The sequence below is a fragment of the Thunnus thynnus genome, chromosome 18 (assembly GCF_963924715.1).
Source record: "Thunnus thynnus chromosome 18, fThuThy2.1, whole genome shotgun sequence".
NCBI classification, from domain to species: Eukaryota; Metazoa; Chordata; class Actinopteri; order Scombriformes; family Scombridae; genus Thunnus; species Thunnus thynnus.
In genome coordinates this window covers 11,634,402-11,660,152 of record NC_089534.1, presented here as the reverse complement: position 1 = coordinate 11,660,152, position 25,751 = coordinate 11,634,402, and the positions used below count along the sequence as shown (strand labels likewise).

The window sequence follows — 25,751 nt, the reverse complement described above, 5'->3', positions numbered from 1 at the left end:
TGAAAAGAGGGACATCAGTATGGATACTTTTGAAGTTAGGAATGTCAGAGAGGGTATTCGAGTTTTCATACAACGGTAACCTCTGTGTGTAATAAGACAAAAGCTGTTTACAACACATAAAAAGGAAGATAAGGAAGACGAGCTAAGAGCCATGCTTTGAGGTAATTCAGCCTGAAACTAGCCCTCATATAAATATAACAATATATTTTATTCTAAAATGCTGTAACTTTATTTTTAGGCTTTCATTGTTTTCTTGTTGGATTAAAGTGCCAGATGACCCGACCTGTACACTACAAGTTGCAGCAATGACACCATCCACCGGTGTCTCTGAAAAAGGGTCAAACATCCTGTCGGACCGCCGCATAAAGTCGGGCTTCAGCAGGTACCTGACGCACACACAAACACAGATGATGAATATGTGGAAAATGCACACACAGCAAAATCAATCTACCTTTTGAATCAAATAAGGGAATGCTGATGTTACGTAAGATATAACTGTAATAACATGTTTCTATAAACATTTTTAGTTTCAATTGAGCTCCCCAATGACCTATATGGAATAAGGAGGTCCAGCATAAGAAGGCACTCGGGTAGTGTGTGTGTGCGTGTGTGTTTTTTTTTAACAGAGGGCCCATCAGAGAGACATTAGTAATGATGGGTATCTACAAAAGCCCTGATCTCCCCACATACGAGATTTCCAGCATTAGCAGTAAAATCTCTGCCCTCGGGGACAGTATTAAGAGCCGAGGGACGGAGACAACGATGGAGAGAGGAAGAGATAGATGACTGCAGAGAGCCTCAGAGGCGAGTGAAGAGGAGCTCGCTTTCTCTAAAGCACTCATTGGCTCTCGGGACAGACAGTAGCTTTGGTCGCCGCTGGCAACCACTAATGAGATGTGACAAGCTTTAATTGATGAGCTTTGGAGAGGGGGGGGGGGAGGAGGGGATGGGAATGAGCTAAGGACAGGAGTGAGGAGCTGTTCTCACCCGCAGGAGCCGTTGTATTCAAACTTTCCCTGGTTCAACTGCATGGCCAGATCTGAGACAGAGAGAATGAGAGGTGTTTAGAGACTGAGACACAGATATCAGGTTCTTACATCACTCAAACAAACATCAACTCTAACACACTTAAACAGTTTAGTTCAGTTGCATTTATTTCTGTTGGGTTTATTCTTGACTGAAAGGGAGAAAGGCTTTATACATTTTTCCCTGACATCTCTCTCCTCCTCCCCTCTAACCATCTATCGCTCCATCGCAGAAGCTCCACCTCTTGCGTGAACCCCCCTCCAGCCCTGCACATGCCCCATTCCCAGCAGGCCATATGGTCTGACCCCTTAGCCTCTGGCCATGGGGCAGCAGCTGTTTTCCAACAGGCATCAGTCACTGTATAGATGTGTATGTGGCAGCCACGGTTTGTGAAAATGTGTGTGAGAGAGAGAGAGATGAAGTGGGTAAGAAGAGTAAATGTGTGCTCAGGCTCACGCGTGCATAGCCTAATGACATAAACAATTACAGAGACTAAAAAAATATTTTGTGTTAAATTTCTACAGGTGGAATGTATTGCATACACACGCCGCTATGTTTTTTCAGGACAGTGATTGGCCCACTGTCAAAACCCCTGCGTGCCTTATTTGCATATGACAGTTGCAACACTTCTGCAAGCACAGACTCAAATCAACACTTTTCTTCAAATATCTACAGTAGCTCAGCCAAATCAGACCAGAATACAGACCTTGATGTGTACAGTTTTCTTTTGAATTACTTTTTTTTAACTCAACAAATACTCTCTCTCAATCTTCTAATTTGCTGTGTGTCTAACAGAGTAAAAACATGCAAGACAGCATGTCAGACACCATATGACACCAGTAGGATAACCTAAAGGTCCCAGTTGGAAGGTCATACACTGTAATGCATCATTTCTATATACTGTATGCACATTTGTGTGCATGTGAAAGGTGGTTGGGTAGTGAGGGTAGTTGATTAGTGGGTCCATGTTCATCCAACAACACATGCATGAGAAGCTTTGATGTGAGAATATGTGAGGTCAGATGTTTAGTGCATGCTGCAGTTTCTTAGGTCAGAGGGTTGACTGTGTGCCTACATTTGCGTACACGTGTGAGTTTGTCATATATACATTCATATTCTGTATGTGGAGTATTTGCATGGGTGTGTGTGTGAGGTCAGAGGTCCCATGTTACATGCGGTGGTACCTGGGGTCTGGAAGTTGAGCGAGACCATCTGGCAGCCTGCGTTCCAGAAGATCTGAGGCATGTAATTACTGGAGTCCACTCGGCCCCCTTTGGGGTAGATACGGCTCATCTGACGCTTGTTGTAGCTGCGCTGACGCTCAGGAAAATTTTTTAAAAAAAGAGAGGGAGAGCAAGTGTGTTCCAGCACATGTTTGTGTGTGCATTTGAATGTTTGTGCATGTGTGCATCAGACAGACTGCAGAACTATTTTTAGTGTGAACAGCTTGGGTCAAGCAGTCCCATTGGAGAGAGATAGAAGCAAAGTGTGTGTGTGTTTGTGTGTGTGTGTGTGTGTGTGTGTGTCAGGCCAAGTCACAGGGTCCAAAGGCACACTGGCCTCTAGAGGTCTACAGTTCTTTTCCGAAAGCAGAGTGGAAACAAATATGTCAGAAAAACATCAGCTCTGACCCGTCATTCAGCTCTCATTTAGGTGACCTCAATCTGTAAAGTTAAAACTTAAGCTTCACTTTTAAGTGTAATGTGCTCAGTGAAGAATGGTGGAAATCACAGTAGTGGTGATCATAATTTGTTACGTGTTTCCCTTGTTAATGAATGCATTGAGATTATAGTGCATTAGCATGGTAGCATGGACACTTTCAGTTTCAGTCACTTTGGATTTTTCAGTATAATGAGAAATTTCTGATAGACGGGTGATGAAAAACATGTAGAGACATACATTTTCTAATCCCCAATTATATTCGTTTGATGAAGGCAGTGATTGACTTTGAGTTCACAAAAGCCCAGAAGGATACTTGACAAACTCGATGGCATTAGTCTTCAGATAGCCCAGGCCGACGGACTCGTTGAAAGATGACATGTTATGGTGGATGTTTCTTTCTGAAAGAAAATGAATAAATATGTGGACTGTCAGGAGGAGTCGATGTGAGTACATGTAACAAATGAAAAGTTCTCTAGATGATTTAATCTTTTTACTTTAATGGCATTTATCTAAGTGTTGCTTTTATACGGAGGAACACATTCATATTAAGAATGCCGAATTAATATTAAAAATTCATATTTTAAATAAGAAATCCCAAATATCCTGTGTATTCATGAACAAAATGTTTGCATGATCACAGTAGAAACAAATAAAAAGTTGCAAAATACACAACAAACTCAAAGCTCACCCTCTGCCATATCAAAACTCTGGAACTTGACGGGCTGTGCGTAGTTGACCATGGCTGAGAGGTATGGGTGGATGTTAGTGGTGGCTCCCACATAGGTGTACTGAGCTATCAGAGCCTCTTCAGAGTCTTCTGCCACATCCTGCACAGCACAGGTACAAACATACACAAATACTTACAGTACGTCTCACATACAATTATATAAACTGGATTAGTCTTATGTATTAACCCAATAATGATATTTGGTTTTTATTAGGGTGTGTGTGTGAGGGGGCAGGTTTGTGCTTGCCTTTTTGTTGTCTTGGTCAGATGCTTCTGAGATATCTGTGGCGTCTGTTGCTTCTGTGGCTTCAGAAATCTCTGTCACTTCATCCTCAGGCACCTGGAGAGACACACACACACATGGAAAATGTACCATCAAGCATTCACTCTCAATGTCAATACTTTATTTCTCAAATGATAATGACTTATTTAATCCAAAAAAGGATTATTATTTTAACAGTGAAAAAGTACAATAACCATACAGAGAGGACACAACACATAAACGCTCAAAACATCAGCTGTTTCTTGCCTGTAATAAGCAGCTCCAACATCTTTGGTTTGTAGTTTTATTATTTAAATCTCTTTCTGCACTTCATTACCGTTGATACAAATTGTTAATAAGCAACAACAGTTTCCTAATTTGTGTTCATACCTGTAGCTGTTCTGTTTTTTCACTTAATGAGTTAAAAGTATGTTTCTTTATGTTAAATAAGTGGGCTCTACATAACAAATTTGTTTTGGCTAAAACACTCTAATCTGTTTTAAAGACATATACTGCACAGTATCATTACACTTTAGCAGCTTTGGAGTTGCTTTCATTAATTCTCATTGCCCACTCATCTTCTGTAAGACTAAGATGATAGTAGTTCATGGCGATCTTAAATAGTTCATTTTGGTATTTTCAGAAGCCAGTCAATTGTCAAAGTGCCAGCCCACCTTCTTGATACTGTTGCTGCGATCTTCCACTTTCTTCGAGCTGACAGTGTTACTCTGGGAAACACTGTTGGCCTCTTTCTCACTGGTCTCTGACAGACTGCTGGGAGCCTCTGAATTCAAATCCTTATCTTCAGGTTCTTTTTCTCCTACACTCACATACACAAACAGAAAAATTAATGTCAAAGCACATGTTTTCCCCAAATATTAATATTTTTAAAGACTTGATGCATTCAGTCTTTACTTGTGACACTAAGCAAATCTTACTTTCCAGCGAATGGAGAACACATTCAAATGTTTGATCGTTGTTGGAATAAAACCAATTTTCCTTTTATAATATACTGTTTATGCAACTATGTGAGAACCTCAGCCAGGCCAGTCCTGAGGTCCTTGTTGTTCTCAATCTATATTACAATTTACCATTTCACACATGCACACAAACAGACTGACAGTTAGCTGACCGTTCTCTGTGTCGTCTTCATTCTCCTCTCCCATAATGATGGCGGGGGTGTTGGTCTCTCCTGCCTCCATGTGTTTCTTAAAGGCCTCTAGCTGCTCTGTATGACACACACACACACACACACACACGTTAAACACATGTTGGCTTCTACACAGAAAACACAATAAATGTTTGATACGCTGAGTTGTTTACTCACTCTGTTCAACTTCAGGTTTCAAGCGTTTGTTTTTGATGAGGATTTTACGTTTGAGATCGTTCGGAGAGGGTAAAGAGCGCCCGGATTCAATCTGTCAAAGAAAATAATCACACATTTAAATATGGAAGACTATCGCTGAAATAAACTCTGAGAAGCAATGTGGATCAGGAAGGTATTCAAAGTATGCACCGGGTAGTTCTCCAGAGGCAGTTTCAGGAGGAAGTCACCAAAGATCTCCTCACAATACTTGGCCATCTTGTACTGTTGTGGTTTACTAGTAATACACAGAAACATACACAGTGAATTGGATTCACATACTGTATCTTTACAAAATAATACAACTAAGGTATTTACAAAAGTATAATGTTAAGTTATTATGTATTAATAACCTTACTTATTTCTGATTGTAAATCTAGATTACCTGCAATGGTTTTCAAAGGACAAAATAACAGGGTAGTCTGACGTGACAAATGCTGTTTCCTTGATGGCTTGGATAACATCCTGTTGGAAGAGGAGGAAGTAGAAAAACAGGATGAAAGAGAAAAAGATGACAAATATGAAAGAGAGGGATAAGAAGACCAAATCATGATAGATGCAATATCATACTCTTAACACAAGGGGGCAGGCATACACCATGAAATTATATTGAGGCAGCCACAAAAAAAAACTGTTGCAGTGAGCAGAGCAGCACTGTATTGTGCTGCTGTGTGTGACTATGTGTGTTCACCTTGAACAGGATGTCTGTGCACATGGCCTTGCCATGAGTGATGATGGGCTCCTGGTCCTCTCCTTTCCCGTCCCAGCAGTCCAACTCCACACATCTGACAGGATGGAAAGCACACAGAAACCTCACTGGTGTGCACAGAAACTGTCCATGCAGGCATCCACTAATGATGTACATGTTAAATATCTCCATTCATATTTCTTTCTGTGTTGTGTGTGTTTGCATATAAGTAACAGGGTGTATGTGCATCCAAGTACATTCATATGTGTGTTACCTGTGTGGCTTTACACCTTCACACATACATTATATCCATCATCATCATCATCATCATCACAGAGCTCAACACACTTAAATACCTGCATCCAGACAGCAGGACCTGTCGGTACATCTCCACAGAGGACTTTCCTCCAAACTGTCGGCCTGTCAGGTATGTGTTGTGGGAGGAGCTGATGAAATAGTGGGCCAGTGGCTGGTCCATCTCCTGGTATAGCTCCAGCCGGTCCAAGAACACCGGAGCGTTCTCATCTGACATCAGGTACCGACAGAAACCATCACTGGACATACAGCCTGGAGAAAGTAGGAGGAGGAAGTGGACATTAGTAAGACTGAGGGTAAATAGCAGTGTCTCTTTCCCAGTAGAATAGCTAGGTGAGTTGTGGAGTAGTGGTTAAATATAATAACAAAACTTCCTGAAATGGAAAAGGCCATTTACTATGTATTACTGAAAGTGTTAATATTAAAACACTGATAGAGTAAGATCTAAATCTTTTGTGTTTGTGAATTAAAGGTTGTTTTGGATATTTATCACTTTTCTAAGAAATGCTGGCTTTTAAACTGGGCTGCTTACATTGTATATACCCTCCTATATGTAGCGTTTGTGTCTATACAGTAAATATGGATTTTTAACACTTATTTACAAACTCACATATGACATGAAGGCAATTTTTGATTACATGACCAGTCAAAATAATAATAATAATGATTTAAAAAGTCTAACAATGTAACTTAATTGCAGTGTGGGTGCTACTGTGTCAAAATAACATGTTAAATAGCTTTTTGAGGTTGAACCACTTTCTTTGGCCCTCTAAAGTGTGTATTTACTGACGGTTAATTATTTATTTATCCCACTGATGATGAAAAGTAAGGCAGATGCTGGAAATAATTTTAGCTTCCTGGTGTGACACACTGTAGCTTCAGAGTCACACAGGCAGATGGCAGCGTAGCCTAAAATATCTCTCTGCATCCTGCTTCCCTCCACACCTCTCTTTTACCTTTCTTCTTCAGCTCATCATCTCTCTCGTATTTCTCGATGATCTGCATGGCTCTCTTGGGGTCGTAGAACGGGAACAGGATCTCATTTAACCTAGGATCACGCTGGTTCTGAGGAGCAACACAAATGTAGAGTTATATACACACGTATTGTCTACGCATACAGGATCACCAATCCACAGATAAAAGTACAAGAAACATCCAGCACTGACACACAGCACACAGGCCAACCTAATGCAACATGGGACAAAGTACCAACAGAGCTCATTTCAAGAATTTTAATTTCTAAGAATGCAAGTGCTGATTAAATCTGGGCTAATATCAACTAGTCCTAAATTAATTATTCTACATCAATATGAGTGCTTTCACTAGATTAATTATTGTAGCACTTGGGTCTTAATAGTATGTACCAAAAACTAAATTTCACTGTAAGATGTTCACATTAAAATGTGAGCCACACGAACAGGTGCAGTGGTTAAGTGTCTGCTTAAAAGCTTAAAAGCATGGAGCCATATGTGATGAGGCAGTTCTACTTTAACAACACAACAGCATCAAAACATCCTAATGCCACTACCCACTCAGTAAACCAGGTGGGAATTAGTCTAACCCAAGCTTTGGCTCCGTAAGCAGGTCCAGAGCGAGTGATACAGCAGACACGCGACTGCACAGCGGAGGGGACTAAGCAGGTATTCAGCCACACAGAAGAGAACGGCCACAGAACACAGACACAGACAGCGGGAAGCAACAGGATGGAAACCTCTACCCTCCCGTTGCCATGGCAACACCAATCAGACACGGGGAGGCAAGCCGCGGTAGGGAGAACACGGGGAAATGGGATGAGTGTGGGCATGCAGAATAGAGGAGTTGGATGAAGTTGCCCTTGTAGGCTGACTGGAAGTTAAATATTTTGTGTGACTCCTTAATAGAGTTTTAACGAGGGTTGGCTGATGTACAGTAAGAGCCGGAGGGCAACTTCTACCCAGAGCAGGATGGGGGTAAGGCGGGGGAGTTGCAGAGAGGGGCACGGGTAAGCCAAATACACAGAGAAGTTAATGAATGATAAAGAGCTTACTTCATTCAGAAAGCTGACTAACTGGTCTACAGTTAAATAATCAGTTTTGCTCCCATTGCTGCAAAGGAATTAATTAGAAAAAAAAAAAACAACAAAATGTTAAGCTTCTTAAAATAGACACCCTCACAGTCATTCAGTTAAAATTAGAAAGCAGAACAGCTGTCTTGAAAGGGATCATACTTAAATGTTACACTTTTAGTAATAACATGTTAATCATCACTCTGGATAACACTTTTTTTTTTTTTTTTTAAATGTTGTCATTAGGTAGAACATAATTAATGTTGAACTGTAGAAGCAGGTTAGGCTGTCCAGACATCGTTAGTGCAGCAGGCGCAGAAACATTTGTCCTGATTATTTCCAACAAGATGCAGTAGCTCACACTTGGGGAATATTTTAACAGTGAATGTCATTGTTCTATTTAGACACAAGATAACATGAGTACAATGCAGTGCAAGGGTACTTGTAAGTTGCTTATTCGGAGGATTTAAAATGTTCTATTATTATTTTTGAGGTAAAAAAAAAAGTGAACATAACATTTACAAAGGAAAGTGCAGGCAGGTTAAAAAAAAAAGAAAAAAGATAATCACATCTTCTTGAAGAGTTCCTCTATGTCTGTGCGAGGGCAGATCTTCTGTGTGAGTGCGTAGAAAATGTCAAAGGTGAAGTCTGAATGTTCAATCTCGTCATTCTGTGGAAACAACCACCCCGCCAAATGTTAACATTAGAGCTATAATACAAAGCTTTGATACTAACGAATGGATAGATGAATCTGACCACTACAGTCTACATTGTCATCTGACCTTTCCACTAGGAAGGCCCAGATCCTTCAGAGCTTGAAAGATCCCCTTCTCTGTCTTCCCTGATGCAAATGTCCGTGTAATTCTATAAATGAGAGGGAGGGAAAGACCAAGGATAGAGCAAAGTTGAGTGAATTATACTGGAACAATGGGTTCTTGCAGAGAATGAGGCAGTGGTTGACAAAATATCCCATCAATTTACTCTTACCCCCTTACAGGAATCTTCCCATTAACGTTGGTCAGGAAACACATCCTCATCCAACTAAATGAGAGAAGGAAATAAAGATACACAGATGAGAGACACACCTTAAGATAATGATGATGGGACAGATTTTTGAGAAAAACAAGTTTATGTTATGGGAGTATGCTGCAAAATGCACTTACTGCTTCTTGAGGCAGGTCATTGGACAGACATTGTTGGCCTTAAAGTTGTGAATCACTGACCTCAAACCCTCGATCCACTTCTGCAAACAAACAAGCACAAGTATTCAGGACGTGTACACACGCCAAACCTTGAAAACACACCGCCCAGCAAAAAAAACCTACACAAAACACAGCAGCTGAGAGGGTATCCAGAGTGTGCACTGTGTTTAGAAGTAAGTGCCTTTGGGGAAATGAACACAAGCAAATTAATTACCTCTTAATTCAAACACACACGGGCGAGTGCTTTGACAGGACGATCGAGAACACACGGGCATATACAGAACATACACACAGTGATAAACACAGTGAATTGTTGCAAGGCTGCAAGCACTGACAGTAAACAAAAAGCTAGAGAAGGCCTTGTAACTTTACATGAATACACTGCCAACTGCATTGACAGAAATGTCACGGAGGACGATACTTTGAACATTTTTGACCCCCCCCCCCTCTGTCTTCCCGTCTCTCTGCTGAGCTCTGTCTGTCCTCCAATTCTGCAGCAAATTATTACTGACATCATTATAAAAACATTAAGCAAGATAACGGGTGCAGCAGGGGTAGTCTGTTTGGGCATGTGGCGTCCGTGAAGCTGTGTGTTTGTGTGTGTGTGTGTGTGTGTGTTTGTGTGAATGTCTGTCTGCTGATGTAAATAACTCTGTCATCTCCCGAGGTCTGATACTTAGGGCCACCTGCATGCTGGGAGGTGGTGATGGTGTCATGGTGTGTTTGTGTGTGTATATATGTGTGTGAGAGAGAGGGAGGGAGAGAGGAAGACAGAAATAGTAAGAGTAAATGTGTTTTAAACTGTGGGGGATCACACCGTGTACCTGAATTTGTGTGTGTGTTTGTGTGTGTGTGTTTGTGCTTCAACCATCAGGCTTCCCTGCTGAAGGCTGTTGCATGAATATCACTGGCAGCCCTGTGGCAGTGAGCTCTGCCGAGCGCTAACATCATTTATAACACCCATCACCACAAAAACACCCTCATGGGAAATGCATAAACACTAACGCTGTGGTGCCAAATGACAGATCTGTACTGACACAAAACATACATGGAGTTCGGTTTGGTTTGAAACTGTTTGTGAAATTCTTTTGTGTCATAACTGACATCTTTAAATATACATAAAAATACTTTCATCGAGGCTAGAAATATGACTTTCAGTCATTCCAGTGTTATGTCACAGCTGGTGGGCTCTTTTTTACTTTCCTCTGCATGAAAAATATTTCTAGACAAACTGTGAATGACAATGTTCAAGCTTATATAACAACATTTTTCACTTGTATCAAAAACTATTTGTATGTTATTTATTGTGGATTGATTGTGCTATCTGACAGGCATCCTTCAGGCTGAGAAAATGACCTCGCTTTAAGTTGTCAAAGGGCTTTCTCTTCCTTTGGCTTTGTATCTTTCAATTACTGCCACACCTTTGGGCCACACTCGATTTGTCACGTAATAGAAGACTTTCACAGTTTTCTTTTTTCTTTACAGTTTTTCTTTGCCTTGAAGCAGCCTGTTATCTTAAACTCACAAATCCTAACATTTGACAAAAGGTTTAAGGATAAAGCTGGAAATATTTTAGGTTATATTGTTCTTATTGTCAACAAATCCCATGAAAATACCAAAACCAACAATGAATGCACCCTATTGATAAGTGGTAATCAAAGCCAGACATAGTTTATTCCTCTGTGCTTTAGACCTTGATTGTTGTCCAAAAACAGTTAAAAATTAATCCACAGCTGAAAATAGTTCCCAACAAATGCACTACCAAATATTGTTTGAGTAACGTTTCTTCAAAACTATACTGCCCGGCATTTGTAGGACATTATTTTGCCTTTATTAAAACAAGTCTACAGCCTCTTAGTTAGCTAAATGCTAATGTCAGCATGCTAACATGCTCACAATGACAATGCTAACATGCTGATGTTTAGCAGGTAGGCTATAATGTTTACCATGTTAGTTTAGTGGGTTAGCATCCAACATTTGCTAATTAGCACAAAACATAAAGTACAGCTGAGGCTGATGGGAATGTTATTTCAATGACAAATTAGACGAAAAGTAACTACATGAAAAGTTCACCAAAGTCATTAGGATTCATCCTCTGGGGACCATGAATATCTGTACCACATTTTATGACAATCTATCCAACAGTTGCTGAGATGTTTCAGTCTGGACCAAAATGGTGACAATGTCATCCATTAAGCCATGCCACTAGTGTGGCAGAAAATGAAACTATACATTGATGACCCGTTGTGAAAGAATTACATCTTTTGCAGGAAAGAATGGGATGGGGAATGCCACATACTGAGTCGGGATGTTGGAGAGTACTGAAAGACAGATTGGCTTAATATTAGTTTCGGTCATTTCAAACTATTTTTGACGGTAAAAAAAGAAAAATCACAAGCCTTACCCATTAACAGACATTGGCTTTAATTTTCTTTTAATGCTTCTGTGAAACATTATGCCGCCACTGACAGTGCACTTTTTAGGGTAATCTGAGTAGTGTCATACTTCAAATCCAGATCAATACAGTTCCAGAAAACAGATACAGAGTTGTGTATCGTGGACTATACAAGGTCTGGAGGTTTGCCAGCAGGGGTCAGCAATTGTAATGTCTACTGATTAAAAGAGAGAGCCGCAGAGACAGAGGAGGGAGTGTCATATGTCTGTATGTCTGTATGAGCCCAAAACAGAAATAAAGAATTGACTGAGAGAGAGAGATCGATAAGGAGAACGCCGGAGAGGTGTTTCTCTACTTAATAAGGCAGTCAGACTTCTCACAGAGCTTTTTCCTAGAGGAGTGGGCAGAACAACATAGAGAGAGCTAAAGAGAGAGAGAGAAGAGACTGGGAGCGAGACAAAAGGAACAGAAAATAGCAGCAAAAGCAGGAGAGCAGGAGGGATACAGGGAGATAGAGATGGGATGAGACAGGGAAAATGAGTCATTCAAAATGTGTCTATTTATCAGAGTGAACCAAGGCCAAATCTGCCTTGTGTAGGAGTTGGCATATTAACCATTCACCTGGCAATTTGCTTAGTTGCTGAATTAAATATTTGCTGTGTCTGGGTGTTCTTTTAGCTTCTTTATATTGTGGAAATGTTAAATGAATCATGCAGAATTTACACTGGCTTTGCTTTCAGACCAAATTGTCTCCTGACCATCATGGACATGCATCTAAATGCTTGTCTAGGCTGCTTCTTGGGGCTGTGTGATGATAGGAAAAGGTATTCGCTGTAGTGTTATTTGGATAAAAGCTGCACTGCCTTTGGCTTTTTGCACTGACATGAAAAATTATCAAATTTAATCAAGCTCTACACTCCATCTACAGCAAGTCATTGCACCATTTCTCATCTTCAGTCAGGAGTGCAGAGCCAAAGCACTGAGCTGTGGAAAAGCTAGCTCGGTGCATGCATGCCTTTACCCTGGCTGTGTCTGGGTTCTCTGCCACCATGAACATGAAGTTGAGGTTGACCAGGTCTGTGCCGCTGCAGATGCAAATGATGCAGCCCTCCAAGTCTGCCTCCGTTTTTCCAATGGCCTCGAACGATGACAAGATTTTGGGGTCCTGAGAAAGAGAAAAGAGCTTAGTATGCAAAGTGACAGTCGCAGAGAGGTGGACAAATACAGTATGTGTACAGAAAACTGTTGTTCGGGTGTCAAGTAATTTCAGAAACCTAGATTACTTGGTAGAAGATATGGGGGAAGGGGGGTCTAATCTCTTACTCACAATAGGAAAAAAAACACAATAGGAAAGGAGCTTAGAATGAAGGACTTTAAAGTTTATTGCTGTTGTGGAGAAGCCTCAGATTTTTGTATATACTATACATATTATTCATGGGAGATTTTAAGCTCCACGTCAGCTAAAGAGGGATATACTCGATATCCATCATGGAAGAAGGAATTAAATCTTAGTCGCTACAACTCATCCCAATGATGTGACAGATCCTGCAAAAGTTCCACTGAATCCAGATTTGGTTGAATACAGTACTGGAAAGCAGTACTTCAGTCACCACTTAACAGGAGAAGGTTGGAGAAGGTTAGAGGAAATGACTGTGAATGAGTGCCACACAAATGTCAAGTGATGAGTAACATTATGTAACTTACATAAACATTTTAAAAGGATTAGCTAACTGATCAGTTATGTGAGCTGAGTAAAGCACACGTGCAGTTTGGTAGAATTAAAGTGTCTCTGCCTAAAAGATACAAGCCAAAAAAAAACAAAGGACACATAACACACACATTTCATTTTCATATCAGATCCTTTTGTTGAGCCATAGGTTTGCTGAAAATACAAGTTCTTTGACACTCAAACATGATTTGTTGTCTCTAATGTCACTGTTTCTTAATGTTGATGCCTGTGTCTGCAGAGAACATACATACACTCTTATAAAACCCTTCATAATGTCAAAGGTCAGGGTATCAGATTAGGCAAATGAGCGTGTTTCAGACTGCAAAACTGAAGAATTTCTAAGACCTTTTCAATGTCACCGGACCAAGTTAAGCAAACAAGAACAGACTGATTTGGATTCTGGTTGAGCACACTTAAAGAAGGTAAGAAAGCTATCTGTAATTGAGCACTACAAGAAAAATCACACCACCAATAATCTATCAATAACATTATCTAATGTTATATCAAATCAGAAAAACAGCATTATATATGCAAAAAACTAAGACCTCTACAGAATTCTAGACATTTTTTGCATTTATATGACTCTAAATTTAAGACTACATGAATTACAACAATCTAGATTCAAAGCAGAAAATATGAATACCTCTAATTACAATAACCTATACTTCTAAGATATTAGATATGACATTTTGGATATTTAAAGACATGTAGTTATCCTGGTTATTTTCTTCAGAATAATCTACAACCACAGTTAAACCTGAAATGACTGCAAACTCTTGTTAAACTGGTAAAATTGGAAAATCCATGAAAACATTCTCTCACTGTCAGCATGACTCCTCCCTCTCATCTTTTCAATCAAATTTCACTCTGCTACTATCGTCACCGTGGAAGATAGTAATGTATTTTTGTTATATGATTGAATTAACAGCAACAGGCAACAGGCTTTGCCGTTTTAAAACCTCAGCCAGCAATCATCCTATGCCATTCATCTTTTCTCACTCATTGGATTATCTGAAACAGCTCTCAGGGCTTGTGTAACCATGTTAGCCTCTGAGGAGAAGTCCTGCTCTCACTAGTTCTTAGTCTGCTACTTACAGAACAGCATACAGTGTTTCAGAAAACAGGAGGAGCTGCTATCAGGCTGCAGTATCTGTATACGTGCCCTTACACATGAACATACACACACGTCCACACAGAGGACTAGGCAAACAGATTGCCACATGCTGTCAACAATACATATGCAACCTGGTAATGGCTATGCACACAGTACACACCAGTCTTTCCAGTCAGGCCTTTGACTTTTAGTGGCTTGGCAGGTTTGCATCCTAATTAACAGCATGCATCCACACTGGTATTCCCATAACAGCTTTTATGACTCATCTAGTTTCCATGATGACCAATAATGCAATGTAATGTATCATTGTCGAGGAAAAACTGCAATAATCAATATTTAATATACAGAGAAACTATACAGATTAGTGTTTGTGTGTCTATCTGGCTCCATATCACCTCCAAAAATGACTGATTGATTGCCAGATGCATTGAAAATACAGAATGCAGCTAGTTGGTGCACATGGTTATTTCAAGATCAGTTTTCTATGGAGCCCCCCTGGGGTCAGCTGAGAAAAAAAAAGAGCCATGTGTAAATCTGTTCTCTCAGTTTACAAATCCGTGCACACGGTTTATAAACTGTGCTCTCAGATTCATAAAGATTGCGGATTTGCGATCCATGCGCTAAAATGACTTTTGTCGTCAGAGAACAAGGACATTTAGTCAAAAAGAAAAAAAAAACAGTAAAAATGAATAAAACTCAGGATTATGATACGGTGTACAAATCCGTGCACACAGTTTGGTTTACAAATCTGTGTGCCCAGATTATGAATCCACATGGACCTGTAAAACGATTGTAAAACGACCTGTACAACAGATTTACACATGGATCTTTTTTTTCTCAGCTGACCCCAGGGGGGCTCCGTAGTTTCCCATTACAGGATAAGAAAAAATCTGTCAGAGACAGAACGTCTTACACCTGTGAGCTTTTGATCCCAAGGTGTGAAGTCCTTAACCCAGTGGTGCTCTGACAGACCATCATAATCAAGCAAAAGCACAAGCCAGGGCTGCAAAAAAATAAGTTTCAGATACAACCTGCGGCTAAACTCAGCTGGGGTTGTATAAATATTGATGAGTTAAATATTACGCATTTATGTTCTCGAAGTGCCCTGGGTGAATCTGGTATTTCAAAGAGAAGCTCAATGGTGAGAACTCAAATGAGAGTCCCAAATCAGTCAGTCAATCGATAGGATATGCCACCGAAGCCTTGGCTCATTAAGGCATGAATAACGTGCCTGATGTGGCAGTTCACCCAGATTTTACTACTATTGTGACTATGGGAGCAAGAGAATGAATGTTAGGCTGGAGCAGGCAGAGAGTGTGAATGTTGTGCAGGCAGACGCAAGGAGGAAGGAAGGAAATTGTCTTCTCTGAGGTCTCACCTTCGGGACAGCACCAACACGAATACTGTTAATGAGCGAACACTCGAGAACTTGGCCTTCCTGCAGCAGAAATACACAGATAGATAGAAAGAAACAGAAAGAGGAAGAGGAAAGGATATGCAGAGAGAAAACAGGGAAGGATGGGGAAAACATTGAGAAAACAAGACATACGGGTTATTTTGCATTTTTTGCATTTTGTTTGTGATTTTGCAATCATTTCTAAAACTCAGCACAGCAGCATCACTACAAAGTACAACTCCGACTTCAGGTACAACTTGGAGTTGTGCCACCATCAGAAGTTCTCAGATGACTCCGCCATTGTGGGGTGTCTCAACGTGGAAACAGGAGGTAGAATACAGAGGCCTGGTGGACGACTTCATTAAGTGATACAGCCTGAACCATCATCTGCAGCTCAATGTCAGCAAGACGGGGGAGCTGGTCGTGAACTTCTGCAGGAATAAGCCTTCTCTGACCCCTGTCTACATCTACGGGGAAGATGTCGAGGTAGTCCATTCCTACAAATACCTTGGAGTGAACCTAGACAACAGGCTGGAATGGACCAAGAACACAGAGGCCCTTTACGAGAAGGGCCAAAGGTGGCTCTACTTCCTGCAGAGGCTACAATCCTTCAATGTCTGCAACAAGATGCTGCAGATGTTCTACCAGTCAGAGGTATCCAGTGCCATTTTCTATGCAGTAGTGTGCTGGGGTTGTGGTCTGAAAACTGTGGATGCTAACAGGCTGGACAAGCTAGTTAATAAAAATTCTACTTTTATTTTATTTTTTAATCACTCATATATTCTATGTATATAATCACTGCACAATGGACAATAACTATTTTTATCTATCTCACTACTTCCATTTTATTATATACTACGTATATAATTACTGCACAATGTATAATAACAACCTTTTCTATTTTACTATTTAACTATGTATTTCATTCTATTGTATGTGATTTGTTAATTAAATTTCCCTTGAGATTAATAAAGTATTTATTATTCTTATTTCTTATTCTTAAATGGAATACATTCTGTTTTGAAGGAATTGGTGGTCAGGTGTTATTTATTCGTTTTATTTGCTCTTTTGTCATTGTGATGAAACAATGTTGACCTATTTGCTTTAAGCACCAGACTATTTGAGTAGTAAAAACACCACCTACTGTATAACTACTTATATCCCTGGGCAGCTTATGCAAATAAGAACAGATGTTCATATTCAAATTCAATGTTACATAAAGAATAACAAGGTCCAGACTATGTGTGTTGATAAACATGACACCTGACTTCTGTCCTGAAGCAATATAATGATAATGAAACAGATCATGTTTAGGCTTTTTGCTGGGAAGACCCTCCCCCCCACCCCCCCTAGCAGACAAGAGAATACAAAAGGTGGAGAGGTGGAGATTGTACCTTTCCTTCACTCTTCCAGGTGATGAAAAAGCCAAACTCGTCCACCTTCATCTGACAGTTGGGCTCAAAGAAGTACGGGTCCTGCAGAGGGGAAAAAATTGTTGTTGTTTTTTTTTTTAATATAAGAGAAGAGGGTTCATCAATCACAGGATTTTATTTGACATGCAGCCAACAGCCAACAAGTTTAACACACAGAGTTTAAACAACCAGAAAAACAGACGTAGCACTAATTCATTTTCTAAGATGTACCTGCCTGTCAAAGGACACACACGCACGCACACACAAAACACATAAAGTATGTGCAAATACATTCAGTATGTACACACACACTGCGTTCAGAAGAGATGAAACCTATCGCTAGAGCAAACACAAAGTGAGATAAATGTGACTGTCATTAACTGTTAAATGCAAACATCATCTAGCTGGAACACAGTGCTGTACATTGGAGACAGGGGACGACCGCAGGTGGGATGCATGTGTGAATGTTTGCGTGAGCGCATGTGCCTGTGTCTGAGAGGGATCCGAAAGCGTGCTTGCTCAGCTACTATGACGCTAGTGAGCACACATACTTCGGTTCTCCATCAATCAGCTGGTATGCGACATGCAGCGACCCCTATTCAGTTCGACAGGAGTGAAAATCTACTAACATTGGCCGGCTTATCTTACCCAAACATTTTTCACTCGATTCAATCAGCTGCTAGAAGCTGATTGCGCTGAACGACTGCGTCAAAGTGCTTGTGTATGTTTTGTTTTTTTAATCTCACTTAAATCACACATCTGACAAAAATAAAACATGAGGGAGAAAAAATAGAATAGGAGATTGCTGCTAGGTCACTCTAACTCTATTAATGTTAGGAATAGGGAACAGTGTGACACACTCACACACACCCACACTTAATTTATCATTTCAGGATGTTGCTGCCATGAGAAACACCACTGCAGATAGGAATAAGCTGGCTGGTTATTTGGCTGTTCTTACTGTTCTACGTTGTTTCCTTTTAGAAATGAGACTGCAGTTAAAAGCTTGAGTCTCTTTCATCTGAATTAGGACTGACACAAGCTTCAGTTGCACATTGTGAAAACCAACTCTAAGAGAGAGATGGTCCCAAATGAGACCTCTTGACTGTTAATAGCATACAGGAGGCTACTGTTACTCTAGGAGATGACTTGTTCTGGTAAAGCTAAAAGGTTTATGGGAACACTCTGTCTTCTGCATGCAAAGGAACAATTAGATGAAGGTCTAAATGTCCCTCTTTACAGAGGGACAAACAGATACTCTTGGTTGTGGCAGTTCAGCATGAACTCAACATGTGTACATTATTTCTTAAGTGCAGCTTGAGACAGAAAGTGTGTGTGTGTTTTCAGTTTTGTCCCATTCATTGAGACAAAAATAACCAGACTATTTGTTTATTAACTACCTTAAATGGGAGCAAATTGAAGAGATTTCAACACACACAAACACTCCTTTGTTTACATTGACATGAATGATCATCCGAGGGACATAAAACAGACACACACACACACACACACAGACACACACAGACACGTGCCCTCTAGCATTTAACAGGCTGGGAGACTGGTTGGGAGATGAAAACACAGGAAGTGCTTCATGTCCTGCCACTCTGACTCTTCTGACCAGCTGGTTGCTCTACAGATAATGACTGAAACTCTGCAGAGTTTATTAATGATTTTTCATGCAAAAATGAAAAGGCAATAATTCTCAGTGTATACTTTCCTTATTTTGTGATTATAATCATGTTATGTCATTTACCTTACATCCCAATCTTGCTATGAGTGTTCACGCTGTTTTGTTTTTCCATTTATAATATTTTATTGTAATTTCACAATGTAAGTTTCGTATAATATTGCAAGGAAAGTGTAAATATCTTTATGCTGCATGTATAATAGGCTTATATTGCCTCAAAGTCATCTTATAAGTATTATTTTTTCTGATCTGCATTGTTAACAATGAGGAAATACAGTTATATTCACTAGGTAAGTCTAATTAATGGATGACAGATCATTTTTTTGTACTGTACCCTCAGTATGTATCAGCAAATTCAGTGTATATCAACTGATAACTCAGCTTTGTATAAGTTACAGTGGCATCTTCAAATATTATATTAAATGTTATAAAATAAGCAGTAATGAATAAGCAGGCAAGCAACAGAAATATGTGTTAATCTGCTCTCTGTTTTCAGTCTCTCACAATTCTGACCTGTGCTGCCTTCATCAACTGTCTGTCAATATGTGGCTGCTCAGTCCCCATGGAAACCAAACACCAGCCAGATCTTAAGTGGTTGATTTCCAATAAGTGAGACAATGATCAAAAAACACACACATACACATACACACACACACACACAGAGGAAGCCCTTTGGCTAATAGCATGACTGATAACTGATGACCTCTTTAACCTTTGACCTTCCTGCCTCTGGACTTGTCAAAGTGGGGAAACTCATCTGAAATATCTCACTCCTAGAAAAAAAAACTGATGAATTATTGGATGTCAATTGGGCACTTAACGCCTCCTCCACTGTGTTGTATAGAAGGGAAGTTAAACAGAGATGGTAAAGAAAAACAGGAGACTAAACAATATAAAAAGATAATTATTCAGATGTCTGGAACATAGAATACTCTTACAAATAATCCATGTCAGATCTTCCTATTGTGGGAAGGACAGTGATAATGACACGCTATAGTATGTTGAGAGATTCCATATAGTGATAGGGATCCATGATAAAGCTCCCTGAAAAGCAACACAAACAATCCCCAACAGGCACACACGCAAACACACATGCACATTACCTGTCTCTACCATCTGTCACTCAGTGGGGTTTCAGTCAGTGGAGAATGTTTTGTGGAGAAAAGAAAATCCATGCTGTTTAGCATATTTGCCTGTGTTTGTGTGTGTGTGTGAGTGACCGTACGAGAGGGACTGATAAAGAGCATGTGAATGTTTGTGGGTGGACTTGGCATATGTCATTCTAATCGACGCAGATGTCCCCTGCAGGCTTTCTATTTTCCAGGAAACAGAGCCACAGCTATTCACTCGCACTCACACACACACACAAACACACATAGATACTGAGGATAAAATACTTGAAAATTGACTAGTATCAAAATTATTCTCCTCTTTGCTGTTCAGATAAAAAAAAAAGGATAATATCAGTTATAACAAAAAGCTTAATTAATGACGTTTAGTTAAGTGATTGACGCAGGTCGACCTTTGTATCATTCAGGCCAGTCCTAACCCTGTCCTGCCTGAGCCTGGCTCATATTCACAGAAGCAACACGCTGAGCACGTTCTTCAGAAGCGTGCCGGCCCACTTCGACACGGCTGTGGATTTGACGATGCTTTTCCCTTCGCTATTTCAAGTTTTCTTCTCCGGCTAAGAGGGATCCTCCCCCCCCCCTCTTATGCCCGTATAAACGAAGAGGACTAAGGGGATTTCCTGGTGTGTGTGTGTGCAAGGGTGTGTGCATGTCAGTGTGTGCGCGCGTGTGTGTGACACACTTTGCCTTTTCTCAGCAAATGTCCTAGCTAACTGTCCTGATTAAGTTAGTCAGAGGAAACATGGGCGAAAAAGACAGGAAGATACACACAGGGTCATAGATATACTGATACACGCGGACGTAAAGTGCACAAGATGAATATTTGGTGACGCTAATGTTATTGACCATTGTTGTTGTCGACATCTTTCTTAATTATATTGGTATTGGATTAACTTGTGGCTGCAACTGAGGGATTATTCAGTAATATTCTATTATATTCTAAACACAGAGCTATATCTTGATGTATGTCAAATCTCAGTTATTATGACTTCAACATTTAAAAAACCATGGCACTGTGAGCACTGGAGGATCTTTACTGGAATCATGATTTATACACTTCTTGCTCTCCAGAATTGTATTTTTTCCACATTTTCTACCAATTTCAATCATATAACTCAACTCCATTTGCACCTATAATAAACCAATATAACAATAAAGAAAATTATTAATGGTCTATGAAAAAACACAGAACACGCTCACTCACTGACATCACACAAAGATAATCTCTTCAGTGTGTTGGTTAAGACCCTCATTAGATGCGTTGCAGACAAGCAGTCGCCACGCCAAAGCATCTTAATGAGCCTGATCAATGTGACCTGCCTACAGCTCGAGTTCTGACTTCAACAATGACGTATCAGGTTATAAAGAAGACGCCTCTGCACTGTTATGTGTGTGTGTGTGTTGGGGGGGGGGGTCTTTCATAGGCTATTTTTGAGGTAAAACGCTGATTTTTGGGTCAGTGGTTAAAGTTAGGGTTAGGTTAAGGTTAGGATAAGGGTTCGGGTTAGGCAAGTAGTGGTTATGGTTAGAATTAGGGTAAGTCTCCAGGAAATTAATGTAAGTCTATGTAATGTCCCCAAAAGTGACCTAGGACAACGTGTGTGTGTGTGTATGTGGGTGTGTGTCTGTCTACACTAATGACTGACCTGGGGACAGTCATTAAGGTGAAGAATGATAATAGGACATAGTAAATAATCTATGTCAGTATCAACAAGGTTAATGACAAACTCATAGCTTTCAACACAGGTTTCACACACTCATCCAGGACATCAAGCTCAAATCTGAACTGTATCAGAATGTCATGTGATGATGTAATCAATCATGAATCTGGCATAAACGGGTTATACGGCTGTTTGCTTTTACAGTCACAGCCTGGTATATTTTCATTGATTCATTACGTTTTGTAGGAACCTCATAAACATCAGAGAAATGTGTCATTTTTACCTCATCAAACCGGTCGAAGAAGGCACCCTCCTGCATGAACTCAGGCAGGTGCTTCTGCCAGTTGAACTCGTAGGACTTTGTCATGGCTGCTCACGAACCTGAGACATAAAATAAAATGAAGAAATACAGACAGAGAAAAGAGCCAGAGAAAGAGAGACAGACAGAGAGAAAGAGAAAATCAGTTAAATATCTGCAACAAACAGGAAAGGGCTGCAAAGGTGGCAGTTTCAAAGCCACAACCCTTGCTATATGAACACTCATATCTGTCTTCCTCTTTCCTGTTTTCATAACGAGATGATGGGCATCACCATACACTGAGCACAGCTACTGTACCTGGCCCTCCAGAGGCTCATCCAAAAATAACCTCTGCTGAGAAATAGAGTAACGAGATAACAAAACAGAGTGACATGTAAGACCTTTTTACCGATCAACTAGATCTGATGTGCGGGACTATTTTTGGGTTAAACATAAAATACAAAAAATGTGAGAGCAGATATTGTAGTTGGTGAGGTTATCAGGTGTGTGTACAGTACCAAAGCCATTGGCCCACAACACATCCAAAATAGGAATTTGACAACCCTTAAATGTTTTGATTTATCTTTTCATTACGAGAAATTAAATACTGAAAATTGAGCAATAGGATGGAATGATAAATAGGTCACAGCATTAAAAAAGTTGAGGGTTATAAATGAGATCCACTTAATGTTTCAGTAACAAGAACAGACCAGAGGAAACAGTAAAAAGCAGTCACACACAGACAGACAGATCCCCTTCAGCCAACAACTGATGTCTGCATCCACAGTAATTACCTCATGTATAATGTAAAAAAAAAGATATACATTTGTTTAAAATATGAATAACACAACACAGCTGATCAATGTGGATATTTATTTGTGAAAAAGTGTTATATTATACAGCAGCGGTTCTCAACCTGGGGTCCAGGTACCCCTAGGGATCCTTGAGGAGGTTCCAGGGGGTCCCCTTTTTCATATTTTCATTGACACTGAGTTAGCCCAATGAGAGAATGTATAAGAATGACTCTTCCGTTCATGGGTTTCACAGTCTTCGCTGTTAATCTGCCGATCTACAGTATAGACAGTTATGGAATCACTAAATCTTATCAAATGGGGATCCCTGAGACTACAGCTTATCAAATACAGGTCTGTGGCCTGATGTGTATCAATTTGGGGATCCTTGACAGCAAAAAGTTTGAGAACCGCTGGTCTGCAATATGCAATGCATACAAGGAAGAAATGTAGGTGTAGCGAAACTAATGTGTTTCATATGTTATTATGTAACACATTAGTTTCACATCAACAAAAGCACTACAGTAAGCAATACAGAAAGCACTGCATTTGAAAATACAGCTTATTTATCATTAATGTTAGGCTGCAGCTAACAATCGTTTTCATTATTAATTAATCTGTCAGTTGTTTTCTCAATTAATCATTTTATATGTAAAATGTCCCAAAATAATGGAAAATGCCAGTTATCCAGAGTCAAGGTAACGTGTTCAAATATCTTGTTTGATCTGACCAACAGTCCAAAACCCAGAGATAATCAGTTTACTATCATGTATAACAGAGTAAAACATTAAATCATCACATTTGAGAAGCTGATACCATTGAATGTTTGGCATTTTTGCTTAAAAATGTCAAATGAATATTCGATTATCAAAATAATGCAGATTAATTTCCTGTCAACTGAGTAATGAGCTAATCGTTGCAGTTCTACAATAATTACATTTATTTAACATCTTCACACATATACCGATTTCACATTTTCTCACCTTGAAGTGTGAGTTATTGTGCAAGTTTTAATATGTAATAACCATATGAACGAGACTTCCAAACCATCAGATATTTAAACATATACACTGTATAACAAGATCAGTCCAATAAAACCTTATTGGTAAGCAGTTCATGCTCACACTCGTCTCACTCACTTTGAGTATAAAAACTCTGAGCGTTAACTGTTTGGATTTGGATGCATACACCTCGATATATTCCTTGGAAATACAAACGCACAATGAATGAACAGGGTTACTTCCCAAGATATACTCTACTCTACATTTCAAATTTCAAACTGCAGTGACTATTCATGTCTGAAATCTTTTTTTTATTTTTTTATTTGTAGCCTAATTTATCTAATCTCTCCACACTCTCCCTGCACAAAGAGACGGCCTATTACATTAGGCAGCGTGATTTTAAACAAATTTGTAATGATCTATTAAGTGACAAGATATAGAGCTAGCTTCTGACCAATGCACAAAGACATGAATGGAAATTTCTTTGTTTCGCTCCTAATCACAATCACTTGATCGTGCAGTTACCGGTCAGATAAAAGAAGCACAAGTTTTAACAAATATCTTGCATCTCAAGACAAACCCTCCACAACAACTTCTCTAAACAAATACCTTATTCAGCCTCACAGTGTTTCTGTTTTAACCAAGAAAGCAGATGTTGCTGTGCTGTTACGTTGCAATACAGAGCGCAGATATATTTTTCTATTCATGCTTGAAGGAAAACAAACCCCAGGAAACTGTTATGTTAGTAACAATGGGAGCAATTCACTGTGAAAGACACAGCGATACCAGTTTCTCCACCAGTAGCCTCATTACACCGGAATGCATCGGAACTGTAAGATGCAACGACACAAGTAGTGAAATGTAAGTAAACAAGGCAGGTCGAGGGGACGTAGGTGCGCGACATCATCGCAGGATGACCTCTGGGTGGGACTGAACAACACAGGTTGAGCATATCTGACAGTTAAAGAGTATCTGAGGGTGGAATTTTCCATTAAGTCTACTTTTGTCTCGCACTTGGCCTAAAACAGTCTGGATGTGCACTGTACTTCTCTTCAAATACAAAAAGCAAGTCAGACTTGATTCATGTGACACACCTGCACGTGTATCGTCACGTAAGACATCCGGCTCAGGGAGGGGGGGGGGGGGTTCTGACAAGAAACTGTAATCTTGTTGATGACACCACCTACTCAAATATAGGCTCCCCTTACGTCAGCCTCAAATGTGTCAGGCAAAACGGAGAGCGAGAACGTGACACACTATGTATAGTCTAAGAGCTCAGCCGGTATTAAGTCATTATGGGAATACTCTGAGGTGTGATATGATTTTGATTAGGAGGTCTTTCAGCCTAGGCTACTCTAATAATAATTACATACAGACACTGTCTAACAGACAGAAAATAATACTAATACAGAACAATCATATAAATTCTGATAGGTGCGTCTGCAATTGTCTTAAAATACTCCAACAGTGTAATGAAGGTGCAAATTACCTTTGATATCACACTTTTATTAGTGTGTCTGCATATGTGTGCGCAAGTGTCTTTGAGTGTAAGCTCCCTGCAGATATTGCAGAAACTGAAGTGCCACATTTCATGCAGAAACCACCCATTTTCCTTTAAGGGAAAAAACAGAAGGGTACTGGATGTTGATGGCTTAGATGACAAAGAGGGAGCCCAGAGGATGGGCGGAAGAGAAAGAAAAAGAAATAAGGATAAACAGAGTAACTCTCAGAGACAGATGGGAGGAGAGAGAGAAAGGAAAAACGAATGCGCAAAAGGCACTGACAAGAGAGGGGTCAAGAGAAAATAAAAGCAGTGAACTAAAAGTAAGAGCTAGAATATAAAGCCGG

The 25,751-nt window shown here is 39.9% G+C and overlaps 1 protein-coding gene and 1 long non-coding RNA gene across 2 annotated transcripts in view; one reads left to right on the top strand and one right to left on the bottom strand.

Moving 5' to 3' along the window:
• Positions 1–5,828, top strand: LOC137168846 (uncharacterized). The gene is made up of 3 exons (XR_010924348.1): positions 1–161; positions 268–382; positions 5,741–5,828. It is a non-coding gene; the product is annotated as an uncharacterized lncRNA (long non-coding RNA).
• Positions 1–25,751, bottom strand: part of LOC137168845 (1-phosphatidylinositol 4,5-bisphosphate phosphodiesterase beta-4-like) — a 72,586-nt gene that overhangs the window by 13,607 nt on the left and 33,228 nt on the right. The window contains exons 4-26 of the mRNA XM_067571649.1: positions 22,097–22,194; positions 17,318–17,398; positions 15,906–15,965; positions 12,706–12,849; positions 9,251–9,330; positions 9,075–9,128; positions 8,870–8,951; positions 8,657–8,757; positions 8,070–8,127; positions 7,000–7,108; positions 6,085–6,295; positions 5,732–5,825; positions 5,426–5,505; positions 5,194–5,278; positions 5,005–5,095; positions 4,810–4,905; positions 4,352–4,497; positions 3,657–3,755; positions 3,377–3,515; positions 3,002–3,086; positions 2,211–2,335; positions 988–1,039; positions 284–386 (exon numbers count right to left, since the gene is read on the bottom strand). Of these exons, the coding sequence (XP_067427750.1) occupies positions 284–386; positions 988–1,039; positions 2,211–2,335; positions 3,002–3,086; positions 3,377–3,515; positions 3,657–3,755; positions 4,352–4,497; positions 4,810–4,905; positions 5,005–5,095; positions 5,194–5,278; positions 5,426–5,505; positions 5,732–5,825; positions 6,085–6,295; positions 7,000–7,108; positions 8,070–8,127; positions 8,657–8,757; positions 8,870–8,951; positions 9,075–9,128; positions 9,251–9,330; positions 12,706–12,849; positions 15,906–15,965; positions 17,318–17,398; positions 22,097–22,180 (2,259 nt within the window). The 5' untranslated portion in view covers positions 22,181–22,194. The remainder of the gene's footprint in view (positions 1–283; positions 387–987; positions 1,040–2,210; positions 2,336–3,001; positions 3,087–3,376; positions 3,516–3,656; positions 3,756–4,351; positions 4,498–4,809; positions 4,906–5,004; positions 5,096–5,193; positions 5,279–5,425; positions 5,506–5,731; positions 5,826–6,084; positions 6,296–6,999; positions 7,109–8,069; positions 8,128–8,656; positions 8,758–8,869; positions 8,952–9,074; positions 9,129–9,250; positions 9,331–12,705; positions 12,850–15,905; positions 15,966–17,317; positions 17,399–22,096; positions 22,195–25,751) is intronic.